Raw genomic sequence first — 15877 nt, 5'->3', positions numbered from 1 at the left:
CTGGGTCCTTTGTGGAACGAAGGACTGCATCACTAATATGATGTTTCCATCTGCCACAGAGTGTTTTAAAACCCAAACATATATACTGAACTCATTGTTTTGCGGACGTAAGCTGGTACTTTCTATTTTTTATTTCTGATCTCATCAGAACAGGCGTTTCTCTGCAGTCTAATGGGCAATCTACAGTCAAGCTGTCAGGAATCAATGTGCCGAGTCCAGTTTGTTTGTTCTTGAATTTATTTAAGTCGGTTTGTTTGCATGTGGCTCGGTCACCTTTAGCTTAAGGGCAGACATCTGAGACGCTATTTAGCTAGATTTGGATTATCCCCAAATTTTGTCAAGGTTTCGATCACTGACATGATACATTTGGGAGCAGAATCCCTGCCAACAACAAATTTAAAGCATTTTCCAAGTATGTTTTAAATTTCTTGTTTACATGCAAAACTGACACAGTAGCACGTCAACACTTTGTGCTACAAACTCTAAATATCACACTTCAACACCGACCACCCTTTCTCTCAAAACAAAATAATATTGCACTTAACAACCTTGCACACCTCCTGTCATTTAGCTCACAGTATATATATATATATATATTTGTATATATACTCACATATACTGAATCCTTTGCATTCACACAAATGTAGATTTACCTCATACAGAAACATCAGTAAGAAAGTCGTCTTAAAAAAACACGGGGGGTAGAAATTAGACTAATTTTCAAAAGTAAGTTTTCTACACTATACTTGTACAAATCTCACGTTTTTTCCCAAGTGCTATATAGCAAAATCAAAGTGTTTTCTTTAAAGTAAAATGCCATCAGGCTACTGCTCGTCCTCATTTTCTTGACCTGAACCTTCAGAGCGATCGCCCTCTAGTCGATCTACAGAACAGACATAGCAAATGTTAAAACATTTATTCATGTGCAGAAATGGTAAAGGAAGTAGAAAAAAATATATATTTATACCTGATCTGATGTGATTAAGGGAAGCCAACATTCGGAGCATGAACGAGGCCGGGACTGTGATCGTGTTTCTTGTTTCTTCCAGCATCAGCTCATTTCGAGTTATAACCTTAAAGAAACACAAAAAAACACAGGGCAAACCTACTTTACACTTTAGGTTTGTTATGCTCTGACACATTAGTGCTTTTAAATGGGGGAGACAATTGTATTCTGCCCACGTTAAATCTGAATAATTTCACAATTTCACAAAAAGTGAGGTATTAGGCTAAACCCACTTGTGCAATAATGTAATGTCTACTGATGCCTGTGATCTGTTACCTCATCAGCGAGGAGCCGGTCGAACGATGCCGCCTGTTCGAGTGGTGACCAGATCTTGATGTCGTAGTCGATCCCCGAAGAAGCCAGAACTGCAACAGAACACAAAATGAGAACCACATCCGCGCGGTCGACACCCGAGGTCCGATGTGCGGCCGAGGGCGACTCACTGGGGTCGTACGGGTGCGGCTGCAGGCAGTTGACCACGTGGTTGTCGGCTTCCAGCAGCATCAGGTGCTCTGCGGTGTGTCTGTCCCAGATGAAGATGTGGCCGCAGTCGGAACCGCTCATCACAAAGTTTTTACCCCAGAAACAAGACTCCTTTATCTGAACACAAGAAATAAATCCACCTTAACAACGTGGAGTCGGAGGAGGTGATCTATGACACTGAGCTGAACACGTAGTGTGTCATAAAGGATGGGGAGTTTTTACAGGATACTCACCATTGTCCTGGAGTTGCGGTGGCCTTTGTAGACCTTTTTCACAGACGGTCTCCTGATGTTCTGCGTCTCGCTCTCCTCCATCTCCCTCCGTTCCTTCCTCCTGCGAAACAGCTCCTGGATACGAGCAGCTGCCGAGCGTCTGACGAGCACAACAACACAACACAGACGCAACCTTGCGCTGTCAGAGGGTCTGTGTGACGTTTTCAACCACTGCCAAGCTTTAACAGAAGCAAAGTCCGAGCTACAGCAAATCAGCCACTTTAAAGACAAAACACCTGCTTCCCATTTCATCTGTTGGTTTTCACATCCTCTAAATGCCCACACCGTTAGTGGAGTCAGTACCCGCGTGCACAGCACTCCAGCACCACTTTAACTCTGTGTCCATTAGTTTGGTTGTGAAATAAACAAAGCAAAAAAAGGTTCTGTTCAGACTCCCACCAAGTGCAGCTGAAATGCTGTCAGTTACCTGATCATCCTATCTCCTACTGCAGATCCTCTGGAATCAAATCCAGATTTGTAGTTAAAACAGTCAATGCAACATGACTCCATAAAGATGAAGTAAGCCGGCCTCTCATACCTCTGTCCCTGTCCTCGGAACCTCGTCGATGGGATGAGAATGGGATCATCATCGCTATCATCTGAGTCCTGGTTGCTTCGTGCAGGCTGCGGCTTTACCTCCTCCCCCTCCTGTCCCTCCTCCGCCGTGGGCTCCGCTCGCCGGCAGCCTCCGGATGTGTCCTCCGCGCCGTCCCTCGGGTTCCTCTCTGGCGGCGAAGAGGCCGAGCTGTCGCCCTCAGAGGAGGCCTCCGCTGGGGCCGGAGTCGAAGAGCTGCCGGCCACGCCTGAGCAGGACGCGGTGCACGGAGGCTCAGCGGAGCCGGACGGCAGACTCTGCAGGCCTGAGGACTCGGAGGGACCTGAGGGGCAGAATGCAAAAATACAAAACATAACGTCATCCAAACCAAAAGTTCTAACAAATAGGCTGCATTTGACTTCGCTGTTCTTTTCCGGTCGGAGCCCTTTGTGATTCTGAAGTAGACGACCCACCTTGCTCTGACACTGAACCCTGTGGTGACAAACTCTCTCTGCTTTGTGCAGCCGCAGGCTCTGACGCTTTTGGACCTGCGCTGCCCAGAGAACTGGATGTGCTGCTGCTCCTGGAGGGAAAAAATAAGAGTTAACAAGAATGAGTCAGTTGTGTTTCTATGAAAGTTTTCCAAGATGTGTTTTTCCTCACCACTCATCAGTGAAGTCCAGCTTGATCGTGCTTGTTGTGGTTCCCTCTGAGCTGTAGTGCAAGCTGAGTACTGGCTCCGCGGCACTGGGTCGACTGGTGCCGCTCACAGTGGTGCTGGTGGACGAGGTGGGAGCACTGGCGCTGACTGGTGCCGGTTCTGGTTCCGGTTCCTCAGGACGTGGACCTGCAGCCTCTGCTGCTCCTGAGGAGACAAAAGACACAAAAGGGAAAATAAAGCAGGATTTATTATCGTAGCTCGCAGGTTAGCATCAAAACCACCACAATCAAAATGACCACAACATTTTGATTTTTTTTTTGTGTCACTGGTTATTTGGCTTTAAAGCACAGTTTAACACTGTGCTTTAAAGCCAAATAACTGACCATGCAAACTTCTGCTGCTTCACCTCCCATTGGTTAAAGTCACAAAACACACATGGAGACATGCAGCAGACGGTGGGAGACGACAGACATGAAACACCGTCACCAGCAGGAGCAACAACACAGAGACACAAGTAAGGCCACGACAGGATCATTACACTCAGGACAAGAATCAGGGTGGATTATTAATATTTCATCTAATTTTATAGACCTGATAAGAAAACACTGGCAAAATTCATTCTGAACTTTAATACTTGGGCAACAAACGCATTGCATGTATTGTAAACAACCTGGTATTTGGTTAATTGTTTCTAGTTAACAGGCGGAACTGGTTCCAGACTCTTGTGAAGAATGAAACATTTATTTGTATGGACATAGAACAGACAGATAATGGGGAAGTGAAGCAATGGACACAAAGCAAAAACAAACACAAAAACAGTGCAGGACGGACGTTGGAGGTTCAGTATGAGGAAGACGGTGTGAGAGAGAGTGGAGGTTCGAGGGGGGGACGCACCCTGCTGTTCGTCAAGAGTCATGGATCCCAGCTGTTTGTTTACCACAGATGAGGGAGAATCTGTAACACAAACGAGACCCACTAAACAAAGGGCACAGAAGTGAGACCACGTCAGTGTCCACGAGGTTAAAACAAGAGCAGCAGCCAAGGCCAAGCAGGAGGAGCTGTGAAGAAAATTAACCCAGCCTAAGGAAAAGCTCTAATGTCAGTGAGGATCAGTTCACGTGCAGTAGGTGCAGCTTCAGCTGGAAGCGCAAGGATTATTGGCCTAAACAAAAGCAGGAAAATAATAAGAACAAATTCATTTATATATAGTTTTATTGCTGTGATAATAGATAATGAAACACTATAGATGATAAAACAAAAAAAAAATCTCAAATAAAAAAATAATTATGTTATGCATGGTGTCAGAGAAATCCATATTTTCAACAGCTTCACCTTTAAAGTCCCTTTCATACGTGACTGTTCACTTTAATCTCACGACCCAAGAAGTACAATCGTTTCACATGAAGAGACATGAGCGACAACTACTATGATGATGAGTGGCTCAAATCATCATCTCTAAATAACAAAAAGGAGTAAACGTACTAATGGATTAACACTGAGAAGTGGCACTGAGAGCGTGGAATGGTCCTTAACCAAGGCTCCAGCTGCAAAGCAAACTTTAAAAAACATCACTAACAGCTCTCCCCTCATTATCTGTGATCACGTTCAGCCACTAGCTGTTACATTTAACGTTTCGTGTCAGAGCTCTATCGGGTCTGAATTAAACTGAGGAAATGTCTACAGCCATCACTTTAATGTTATGATCCATGTCTAAAAAATGGATTCAGTTGATTCTCAGTTTGATCACAACTGGCCACTAGTTGATGAACAAACAGAGTCATGGTGACACGAGAGCAGAGCTTCACACGGCAGCTGGTGCCACTCCAACAGGAGAGTTCGCAGGTGAAAAGCAACAGTTGAAGGAACAGCGTTAGTGAGGAAGGGGCTCAGCACACGGTGAATGGTGACGGCTCCGGGGGTTAGTAAGTACAAGGTGCATTATGGATGAATGGAAAGAGGATCACTGGGATTAGTTGAGGCAAGGCCGTTTTTTCTTTTTAGGAGCCTGACTGTCTACAGACACAGGGGGAGATGGCAGGGGATCAGGCCGTGGGGGGGGGGTGCTCAGAGGGAAGCGTAACCTGTCTCAGCAGCAGCAGAGGTAGCAGCTCTTTGCGACTGTCTCTCAGAGGCCTCAGAGGAAGAGGAGGGGGCCGCCCGCTGACCCTGTCCCGGGGGGTCGGCCAGACGGAGCAGCCTCTGCAAACGCCTACACACTAAGCTTATGGGGAGCCGGTGAGGGCCGTACTCTGACGGAGAGGCAGAGGGAGAGAGGGAGAGCGAGTGTACGATTAGAGCGGCGGCGGAGAGGAGAGAGAGTCGGAAAAAAACGATGAGGAGGAGGAGGAGGAGGAAGACAACAGGATGCTGGAGGAGAAGAGAGTGACGTGAGGCTGCTGCCTGAGTGGAGTGGCTCCCATAAACACACACGCGCCTACGTGGAGGCTGCGTCAGCCTGAGGACACACACCCACTGCGCTGTTCACGGCTGGAATGTTTACCTGACAGCGCAGGTTCCGAGGTGGGCGTCGCCGTCGGCGTGGGGGTCCCGGTCGTGGCCTCCTGACTCCTCTGCTCAGAGTCGGGGGACGAGGTGAGCGGGGAGGAGGAGGAAGCGGCTGAGCTTTCCACTGAGGAGGAGCTAGAGGGGGGGGGGGCAGTGACGGTGGACGATGACCCTGAGGAGGAAGAGGAAGTGGATTTAGGGAGGGGGGCGGCGGCAGCGGCGGCAGGGCTCTCAGGTACCTCTGCGGCGTCCGTCCCCGCGGGCCTCGCGGCAGCGCCGGCCTCCCGGCTGACGGGCGCCGCCGGAGCGTCGGACGCCCCCTCCGGACGCGCGGCGGTGCCTGAACACAAGGAGAACCTTTTCACGGCCGCCGGTCACGGCTGAACGCACTGAACCCTGACGCCCTGAGACCCACGCCTCACCTCGGGGCCGTGTCTGAGGCCGGGCCCCCCTGCCGCCCTGAGCCTCGCTGGCCTCCTCAAACCAGCGGGACAACATGTCCGACATCCGCTGCATCAGAGACACGTTTGGACTCTGCTCGCCTGCAGAGGGACATGAAGCGCGTCACCCATTATTAAACCTGGAGCATCCTATTTACTGCTACATGAGCTTTCATCAGGCCTGGGAGTATCTCAACCCTTACAAATAAAGTGATAATATTATATATTAGAACATTATAGTAGTAATGCATCATTGGAGTGGGACTAATATTTCTGTTCATAATGGGTTTTAGGATTCAAGCACTCTCTAACTTAAATTCCTGACCTGAACAATGACCTTCGCTCATCAGATGCGCGGTTTGATATCCTGCTCTACCCAAGTCTAACCTGGCCTTACCGTCTCTCTCTCTCTCGCTCTCGGGGCGAGCTCTGGGTCCGGTGTCGGACCAGTCACCCCGCAGACGGAGGCGCTTCACCGGAGGCTGCCTCAGCTGTGGAAACATGCACACGCACGGAAAGATTAGCAGTTTGTCAGTCAAAGCATGGCCAAAAATAGCCTCGCTGCCAAAGCAAAACAGTGCTCGTCTCTGTCAGTGACCTCTTTAAAGCAGACCCCCCCCCCCATCTCTGGTTGCACCACGGTTCTCTCAGCTGGGCAACAGGCTGAGAGCCAGAAATAGAAAAAAGGGGGTCTCACTGGCGCGGCTATCAATTGCTTTACTTAAGAAATGTCATCAGGTCTGGACATGGACCGGAGGTGCTGAGAAGTAGCAGAGATAGCGGAGCCTAAACACACGGGTCACAGGTGGAGGAGAGGGAGATAAGACGTGACGAGCGCCTCCTTTAGCGTCTCCCCACCGCTCGGCCCCAACTATTTTAGAGGATAGAGGGACACTGCCTGCGTCGGCCGCTGTATTTGGAAAGGAATGCGTGCGGCGGCTCACATCGCGACACAGCTGAACTCGCCACAAGGGCTTTGGAACACAAGCGCCGTGATCCAGCACATTCACACGAGCACCCGCCGCGAACAGCGGCGTTCATCTGAGGCGTGGGGTCGATCTGTGCTCCATCCGTGTCCTGTTCTGACCCAAACATTTAGGGTCCCGTTTGCTCACCTCCTCTCGCCGCTCCTCGGACGGGCCCTTCAGCTCGCGGGCCTGGTCGTCTCTGGGGTCGAACAGGTAGATGTAATCGGAGGAGTAGCTCACCAGCACCTCCTGGCCGTCCTCGCTGTAGCACAGAGACGTCACCCTGCACGACTTGTTGGACAGGTGGGCGGGGACGAAGCGGACGCACATGCCCGTCGTCCCGCGGCCCATGTAGTTACCTGAGGGCAAGGGAGCTCATGAGGCGCGGGAGGTTTCAACGTCCAGGTGATTGTGTTTTCCTGATTATCCTCAGATGCTGAATGGATCAAATGCAGAGTGGTGCAGGAGGGTTCACCTGTGGCTCTGGTTCCCAGCATGCGTCTGTCGTAGATTCGCACGGAGCTGTCGGAGCAGCCCACGGCCAGGTAGTAGGGCACCAGCGGAGAAATGGAGATGGAGGTCGCTGCCCTTCGACAGTTAATCAGGATGTCCTGCAATGCAAGGAAACACGCTGCGGTGAAGAGGGTGATTGGAGATTAGGTCGAACCAACACCTCTCATCACATCATTCATGAAAAGATCATTTTAAGGTCCTCTAAGACTAATCCATTCAGCACTCAGCTCCCAGTGATGCAGACTGGCCGCATCCAAGAAAAGTGAATTACTGTACTCCTCATGCAGAGAGCGTTGTTGGAAGGAGCCGTGCTGAGGACGATCATGGCAGAAATGTGGGACGTGATGTTTGTTGCGTCATCGCATCAAATCTACACAAAACCCACTGCTTGAAAGTTACAATGACACATTAAACTTCAGAATTGAATGAATTAAATATCCCGGCGTACGTCTTTGCAGTCCTCTTTAGTGCAGCTGGTCTTGGTGCGCAGGTCGAACCACCGCACCGTGCCGTCCTCCCCACACGACAGAAAGGTGTAGGGGTCATTTGGTACAGTCATAATCTGGCACAGGGGCAGAGGCAGGTCATGGTTACAGGAGCCGAGACAACAGCGTGGGAAACATGCAGGCGAGCGTGCGGTCAGCACCTCGTAGGCGGTTCCGTAATGGCAGGTGAACTGACACTGGCGGTTGAACTCGGCGCTCTTTTCGGTGTGCGTGTAGTAGATGATGCCGTCCCCGGAGCAGGACACGATCTCCTGATCGTTGGTGTGGGGCATGAACTTCGCACTGAAGATGTTGGCGCGATGGCCTGAACGTATAGACTTCCTAACCTGAAGAAGAAGACGAAGAGAAGTCGGCTGCAGAGGATGCTGGGAAGAAGCCAACTCAGCAAATCCAGTAAACGTTGAAGATGTTAAACAATAAGAATCTACCTTTTTATTGTACGGGTTGGTAATAACCAGAAAGGTGTCGTCTGAGCCCGACAGGATATACTCCCCTGTGTCGTTCCATGATATAGTGTTGACCTGTGGATCAGAAGGCAAATATTTATTTTACCACATCCTCAAAAAAAAGTAATGACACACTTCACGACACTATACTTGAACCGGTTCAGAGAAACTGAATGATGGATGTGAGGAAAGAATTGATTGAGTGAGAGGATGATGAGGTGCTGGTGTTTCTTTGACACATGAAAGTTTTGACTCGTTTACTGTTTAACAGTTATATTATGGATTGATGTTCTTTTCTCTCTTCACACCAACTGATCGAGGCACCGCCTCAGGCCTGGTTCTGCTGGAGGTCGCTTCCATTGAGGACACGCTGCGGTGCCCTCCACACTTTCCTGCCTCCTCATTCACAGACTAAGACAGACATCCTGAACACCTCACGCACGCACACACGCACGCGCACGCACACACGCGCACACGCGCGCGCGCGCACACACACACACACACACACACACACACACACACACACACACCTCTTGACACCCATAATCGTGTTAAATAGTACTTGACTGCTGTGCGCTCTGTAATTCACGACTTCCTGGTAAAGGTGTCTGTGGAAATAATGCTGCTGCTGCACACTGTCCACTCCCCTAACTGCACCTTTGTTTACAGCAATATTATTTACCACAAAGACCAGCAGGAATTAGGGGTTAGTGTTAACAGTTAAATGTTAAAATGTCCATAACACCATAAAACCATTGCGGTGCACGTTCAGATTCGAGGGTATAAACTCCCGGGGCTTGTCTCTGTGGCAGGTTCAGTGTTCTGGACGAGTGACAGCGAGGCCGATACTGTGACAGGACGTGTGACTGTTGTGTGAGCTTCAGGTTTCTGACAGGGATAAAGCCACATGACCTGAAGTCCCGGGTCTGCTCTGCGTCAGACACGGAGCCTCACAAAGCTTACTGATGAAAAGTGGTACGTTTTCAGTTCGCAGTACGACACAGAGTGAGATTATACGAGCACTTACGCAGCCATCGTGGACATTTAACGTTGCTTCCAGTTTCAGCCTCTGGACAAACTCTCTTCTGCCTGTGAAAAGAGAAAAACCCTAATTGCAAATCATAAATTGAGACAGTCGTCGTTCAAGAGCGATAGATTGATTAATTAATAGTTGGAACCAAAGTTTTATCATCAATAACAATGAATTAAAAGGTTTGTTTCAGTTTGTCATCCTTTATTTGTATCATAAAATGACAGAAACATTGTTTTCTGGAGAGCTGCTGATTAGCATCAATTGACAATAAAACATGAAAATGACATAAGTCATTGATGTAGAAAAACTGTGTTTTGTTCAGTAAAGGTATTTCATGTGAATCATCCAAAGAGCCACTTCAGGATGATGCAGTTTGTTTCGATAAAGAGTGTTTCCTTGTGGGAAAAACACTCACAGTATCATTAGTATCATTTCATATTTTTGCTACTTTTCAGGTTTGGGCATTTGGATGAACAAGACTTTTTGCTGAGAAATGGAAGATGTTACAATTATAAAGGCCCCATTTCTGCGTTGAATACTTCTACACAAGTACTATGGCGTATTTTTTATACATCATGTTAGTACTTTTACTGAGGTAAGAGGTCTCGACTCTTCACCAGCGCTGCTTGTTGCCCCTGCCCCCTCCTCTGATCTAAATATATCCTACACAAGCTGTGACTGGCACACACACCACTGCATGCACCTCTTCCCGTACACAATAACTGCCCAAAACATATCTAAGTCAATCTAAATACAGCCCTGACGAAACCACTTCACCGTTCAAACCACTGTCAGGTGCCGACTGTTTCAAAGGAGAGGTTTTCTAAACCACTGTATTTGTGCCAATGGGACAACGGGACTGTTTCTTCTGCTGCTTTTACACTGTTCTCCTACAACAAACACCCAAATATGCAGCCAACTCTCAACGATGACAGTGTGTGCAGGGCATCGCTTGATCAGTCGATTCAATATATGAATCTTTTTAAATCACATTCATCACCTGTCAGTGTAACATTCTATCTATCTATCTATCTATCTATCTATCTATCTATCTATCTATCTATCTATCTATCTATTTCCCATAGATGCAGAGCCAAAGTTAAATCTTAAAAGCATAAACGTAAATGACCAAAAATAATAATCTAGAAAAAATAATATGTAACGTATTTTCTGTTGACAATATACATATGTATATATACAAAAACTCTCCTGACCTAAACGTGCATTTGCAGTTGCGCTGGACGCTTTGACTTTGCAGCAGCCCTGTTCTACTGGGAGGAAGCGAGCTCGCAGCTCTGGAGGACACGATCATCACGCTGCCGATAGCTGTCAGAGCATTTGATCCGGCGCCACCACAAACAAACAACGCGCAGCGACTCGATTTGTTAAGAGACAATGTTCAAATAGTAGGTTTTCCGACGGCTGCACCTGCGTTTTCGTTAGCACTAAATGGGCTTTGTTCTTACCTAAGTAGTTGGTCCTGATGGCATTAGGCTCGCTGTATCCAATCAGTCGTTTATTTACATCCCAGACCAGGTTTCCAGAGCAGGACATTGTGAGCATTTGTGGCGTTTGATTAGCAATAACATTGAAACTAAGCTAATCCTCTCTGTTGATGTCTCTCTATCGTCGCTTCGGTGTTGCCATCGGGTTCAGCCCCTGTGGGTTGTGACGGGGCTAAGGCGTTAGCTCGCTGCGAGGCTGAGCCCTGGCATTGCTAAGATTAAGCCTCGGTCCCGCCCGGTGCCCACCGTCCTCCTCAGTTTACACTAGCTGTACGCCTGCCCCGTGGGCTGTTAAATATCTGTCCTGCTAGTCTAGTGTGGCTTATGTCTTCTACCAGACAGCAGTCAGCTGTGTCCAAACAACGCGATATACTACGCGACATAACAGCAAAAATAAGTGCGCTCGTTTTCCTGTTTAACAATACCCGCCGGGGCGGGTCATTAAATTCATAATTAGGTTTGGACTGTGTGAATGACCCACTTTATCTTTTCATAAAATGACATGGCTGGAGTGACCTCCTATAGGGCTCCGAGGAAAAAACTGAGGAGACACAAAAATATAATTTTGATATAACTGGAAATACTTTTTTTTTAGAAAAAAAGAACCTCTCATATTAAATTGTATTTATTAACTGTATGAAATAAAAGACAAACTCTTATTTGTAGCTCAAACAGTTAGCTGCACGTTGAACAAGGAGCTATTCATAGCAGTATAAATTTAGAGATTAATAACGTAGGATGTTAAAAATAATGTAAAATAAATAATAATAAAGTAAAATAAAACAACTATGAAAACCAAAATAAAATTTATCAGAGAAAACATCTGCCGTGCAAACAATATGATGAAATGTGAAGAGCAAGTGGATCCAACATCTTCATTGTCAGTTTCAAAAACTGCACAATAAGCCAATTTGTCCCCGCCCTACTAAGATACGCTGGATGTAGTGCCTAACAATCTCAGCTAAACCAATAATATTGGAGCTTTGACCTGCTGTCCAATGAGAAAAAAGAGGAATGTGACAACGCCCCTTACGCGGTAGGTTGCGTCGCACGGAAAGTCACCTCTTCGCGTCGGTCAGACAGAAGCTAGCCGCGCTAGCACAGCCACAGTCCCGAGGGGAACAGGTCGACAGTAGATCAGCCCCACGGGCTCCTGTTGTTTATTTATTCGCCTTCGTCGTACAAGGAAACGTCAAGGAGATTTTTAGTGAGGTTAATTTTAAGAAAGCTCCGTAGCTAAGTAACCGTGTAACCAGTTAGCTTAGTCCCTCAGTGTTTTCTCTTCGTCCAGATCGTCTAACGTTAGTTTGGATCATGGCTGCACTCAGAGTGTCATACCACAGGATTTTGGACAGGATCGAGCATATGCTACCCGCCAAATTGAGACCTCTCTACAACCACCCGGCAGGTAATGCAGAGCTGATGATTACCCAGTTTCCGGATCAGCAGGTTTTGTTAGTGGTGTCTCCAGTGTTATGGTGGTGATGGGTAACTGAAGGTGAGAAGTGGCGAGGGTCAGCGCTGACCTGTGTTGGGTGCATGTTGTAGGGGAGAGCAGCATGAACGGCCTCGTTCTAAAGGGTCTGAGTCCAATCACTGGGGAAACCTGAACAGCTTGAAGTGTCTTACTTTATAAGAAAGGTGGCAGTTCAGGATTTCAGGGTCTGGAAGAAGAGAACCTGCCGCCTTAAAGAACGCCAACACAGATGCACTTTAACCAGGACGGCAGTCATGTCATTGTTATTGCGTATTCTGTTGTGCAATTAAAGCATAACATCAGAGAAAACATTTCCAGCAAAAATCACAATCTCTCTCAAGCTTTAGTAATAACAACACAAGATATCACTCATTACTGAAAGTTCCTTTTTATATTATCCAACTCTTGTTTTTACAGTAGAAACAGTAATATCAATTCTAACTGAAATATGTTAAACAAGGAGGCTTATTTATTCATGTGTGTATTTATAGAAGAGTTAAACAGTTTAGTTTACAGAATGTCAACAGTGGGGAAAAATGGTTTATATCATATTTTATGTCATTAAACCCTGAGACATGAAACCTTCACCAATGAAAGACCCAAGTGTGTGCCACACTTGGGTCTTTCATTGGTGAAGGTTTTAATCACCAGTGTGGCTGGGTAATAGCTGAATAATAATCAGCTTCATCAGAAAATTCTTGTCTTGTTCATTTGAATCCCATTTAATTACAACTTAACCACACTCACTGAGGTCTCATACATGGAACTGATATTATCTAGGTGGGGAGATTAAGGTGTCACTGGGGACACAATGCAAGGTTACAAGGACGGCCGTCTGACCAGGTATAAAGAGGCGGGCGCAGAAGCCAACTCCCTCAAAGATGATTTGCAGTGACAGACGTCCCACTTTTAGTTTAGCCTGCAGCTCTGGTTTGGAAACTGATTCCAGATCTGCAGCTTTTTTATGGGTCTGGACAATTTCCTTACTTTTGCTGTAGCCTTTGTGTTGTTCCAGACGGTGTTACACGAGCACTGAGGGCTGCCTGTCTGGATTTGAGTCTAATCTTCTCACACATTACTAAAGCCCGTTAGGAACATTAATCTTATCCTGAAGATCCCCTGTAATGCGTTTAAAACAAATTTAACATTGTGCAGGTGAACTCTACCAGTATTTTAATTGACTATACACATTTATTGTCATGTGTCATGTGAACCTACTGATTGCATCACTGTGAAAAATGTCATTTCCCCTTTCTGTCTTTATTGTAGGTCCAAAAACAGTTTTCTTCTGGGCCCCAATGTTTAAATGGGTGAGTGTGATTACATGTTTAACTTGTAGGAGTTACACCTGTTCTAGACTTTTTCACTGACTACACAAAAGTTCAGATATGTGCACGAAATGTAACACAAAAAGTAGGAAGATAATTTCATTTATTTTATTTTTTGACTTTTCTTCTGTTTTCTGCAGGGCCTGGTTGCAGCTGGTTTGGCTGACATGACTCGACCAGCAGATAAACTCAGTACCTCCCAGTCTGCAGTGTTGACGGCCACAGGTGAGATGAGCGTTTAAATGGGTTCATTCATGTTTTAATGTTAAATAGAGATTTATCTATTTTAAAACACAAGTGGTGTAAACAGCAGGAGTCACCTGACCTCCATGTTATAATAAAAATATTACAGGTAAAAAATATGTATTTCTTGGTTTTGTTGCATTTAAAAACTATAGAGTTTCTTAGTTGCTCTTATCAGTGCAGTGTTTGAGGAGATTCTGTGCTAAAGGTTGCATGATGTGTCACATTTTGCAATGTCTTATCTGTTTCTCTTTTGTCAAAACATAGACTCTGAGCTCTCGTACAAAACCCAGTTTCCTATTAGTTTTGCATAATCTACTCTCTGTGATTCTGCTCCAACAGGGCTGATCTGGTCCAGATACTCATTGGTCATTATCCCAAAGAACTGGAACCTGTTTGCTGTCAACTTCTTTGTGGGCAGTGCAGGAGCCTCCCAGCTCTTTAGAATCTGGAGGTTTGTTGCGAATTTCCAGTGATATGAACAGTAACTTCAGACAGTTAATGCCTCTGTTTGCTATGTTCAAATTATAAAATAGTACTGTACTTTGTATATTGCAAGTGCTTCAAGCAGCTTTGCGTAATGTTTGTATCAAAAATAATTAAGGACAGGTGTACAGAAACAGGTTTGTGTGCACAGCAGCAGATACAATGCACCATGCACAGTGGCTTCATGTGTTTTTGATTAACCAATGTTAAAATTTGACTGAGTGAAGAAAAATTAGTTTAAATATTTGCTATAAATCTATAAAGTGTGAAACTGTCACACAAATAAGCAAGCTCTATAGCTGAGGGGAAAGATGAAAGATCAAACATGCTCCCTCAAACAGTCCTGAAGCTGGTTACACCAGTAGCTCAAACTCTTACAGTAAGTATGAAGTGTTAGTAATGCAGCACTTAATTCAGGTTGCACTACACAAACCTGTTTTAGGTTTAGGTTCTTGAAGGAAAGGCAGTCACAGAGATGCTGCCAATGCTAAAACTGATTTGATTTCTTAAAATATGAATCATGTGTTAAAGGTTCTAATCATGGCATTGTTTATTTCTCCATAGGTTCAAACAGGAACAAAAAGAAAAGGCTAAAGAGGATCAAGAGGCTGCAGAGTCCTGAGATCTCTTCTCTTGTCGCCTCTCCATCTGCAGTGGACTGAAAGGGAGACTTCACCCTGGGCACCATCCTGCCCCTTATCATTCATCCCATGTTGTCTCCATAACAACCATACCATAACCATTGTTCTGCCACATTCAGCCTGTTCTTGTTTCCTCAGGGTGGGAAAATAAAAACAGACATTCAACACAGTCAAGAATGATGGTCACAAACGCACAAGTGCAACTTGATTCAGGAGTTGTATGATTGTACATCATTTTTTGTTTATGCTTAAACCTCATGCACTAGTTGGGAAGTTTTGCTTTTTCCATCAGTTCTTCAGGTGTAGCACTCAATACCTCATGCAATAATTTCCCAAAACATGCAACTGTTAGATTTGTGCTGAACGTGGTTTAAGGAATGTTTCTAAATGAAAATGAGAAGGATGCCACTGCATTAATCTCATCATTTGCTTATTTAGAATTTGGTTACATCAGTGTGTTTATCCTTATTAAATCATTAATTTATGATTCCTTCTAATTTAATGGTTTTAAGTGTCTTATTCTACAAGAACAAAACTAGTTTTTAAAAGTTTTCTCTAATCTCTATTAGGAACATTTACACTAATGCCACATTTAAGATCCAGCTTTTTACAGACTGTTGCAGTCAAGTAGCGAGACTTTCAACTTCACTGACCATATACCTGTTTTTTTAGGAAATGGTTTCATATTTGACTACTGAAGCAATAACTGGTGACATCACTTTAAACTGTTTGAGCTGACTGATGGAAAAAATAACACCTTGAAGGTTAATGTGGATCTGTTGTGTTAATAAATCCAATTAAAGACATTCTGCTTGAAACAACATTCAAT

The 15877-nt window shown here is 45.7% G+C and overlaps 2 protein-coding genes across 7 annotated transcripts; one reads left to right on the top strand and one right to left on the bottom strand.

The window, feature by feature from the left end:
- Positions 1-219: 219 nt before the first annotated feature.
- On the bottom strand, positions 220-11237 carry dcaf6 (ddb1 and cul4 associated factor 6). 5 transcript variants are annotated; one of them, XM_029137371.3, is made up of 21 exons: positions 10835-11235; positions 9363-9424; positions 8318-8410; positions 8030-8215; positions 7832-7945; positions 7346-7481; positions 7018-7229; positions 6300-6393; positions 5885-6004; positions 5458-5802; positions 5039-5206; positions 3852-3911; positions 2960-3161; positions 2770-2879; positions 2300-2639; positions 2189-2218; positions 1723-1861; positions 1450-1606; positions 1283-1371; positions 968-1073; positions 220-883 (listed from the first exon to the last, which is right to left on the bottom strand). In XM_029137371.3, exons 1-21 carry the CDS (start codon positions 10929-10931, stop codon positions 825-827), a joined length of 2919 nt encoding a protein of 972 aa, XP_028993204.1. In that variant the 5' UTR covers positions 10932-11235; the 3' UTR covers positions 220-824. The 5 variants fall into 5 exon arrangements, with proteins under 5 accessions (XP_028993204.1, XP_028993203.1, XP_028993205.1 ...); XM_029137370.3 differs by having other exon boundaries at positions 2189-2639; positions 10835-11237; XM_029137372.3 differs by lacking the exon at positions 2189-2218 and having other exon boundaries at positions 10835-11236.
- On the top strand, positions 10756-15854 carry mpc2b (mitochondrial pyruvate carrier 2b). Of its 2 annotated transcripts, XM_041068963.2 has the most exons (6): positions 10756-10774; positions 12165-12281; positions 13620-13660; positions 13819-13903; positions 14264-14375; positions 14972-15854. In XM_041068963.2, the coding sequence occupies exons 2-6, from the start codon at positions 12188-12190 to the stop codon at positions 15027-15029; spliced, it is 390 nt and encodes a 129-aa protein (XP_040924897.1). In that variant the 5' UTR covers positions 10756-10774; positions 12165-12187; the 3' UTR covers positions 15030-15854. The 2 variants fall into 2 exon arrangements, with proteins under 2 accessions (XP_040924897.1, XP_028993219.1); XM_029137386.3 differs by lacking the exon at positions 10756-10774 and having other exon boundaries at positions 11903-12281.
- Positions 15855-15877: the final 23 nt, after the last annotated feature.

This window comes from Betta splendens, chromosome 21 (genome assembly GCF_900634795.4).
Source record: "Betta splendens chromosome 21, fBetSpl5.4, whole genome shotgun sequence".
In the NCBI taxonomy this organism is placed as follows: Eukaryota; Metazoa; Chordata; class Actinopteri; order Anabantiformes; family Osphronemidae; genus Betta; species Betta splendens.
This window is presented reverse-complemented; position numbering and strand designations above follow the sequence as displayed.

Coding starts and splice junctions, on each gene's coding strand:
- dcaf6 (XM_029137370.3), bottom strand. CDS start 10,931: ATGCTCACAATGTCCTGCTCTGGAAACCTGGTCTGGGATGTAAATAAA. Junction 9,425..10,834: donor CATCAGGACCAACTACTTAG/GTAAGAACAAAG, acceptor CTCTTTTCACAG/GCAGAAGAGAGTTTGTCCAG. Junction 6,394..7,017: donor CCGAGGAGCGGCGAGAGGAG/GTGAGCAAACGG, acceptor ATGTTTCCACAG/CTGAGGCAGCCTCCGGTGAA.
- mpc2b (XM_041068963.2), top strand. CDS start 12,188: ATGGCTGCACTCAGAGTGTCATACCACAGGATTTTGGACAGGATCGAG. Junction 12,282..13,619: donor TCTCTACAACCACCCGGCAG/GTAATGCAGAGC, acceptor TCTTTATTGTAG/GTCCAAAAACAGTTTTCTTC. Junction 14,376..14,971: donor CAGCTCTTTAGAATCTGGAG/GTTTGTTGCGAA, acceptor ATTTCTCCATAG/GTTCAAACAGGAACAAAAAG.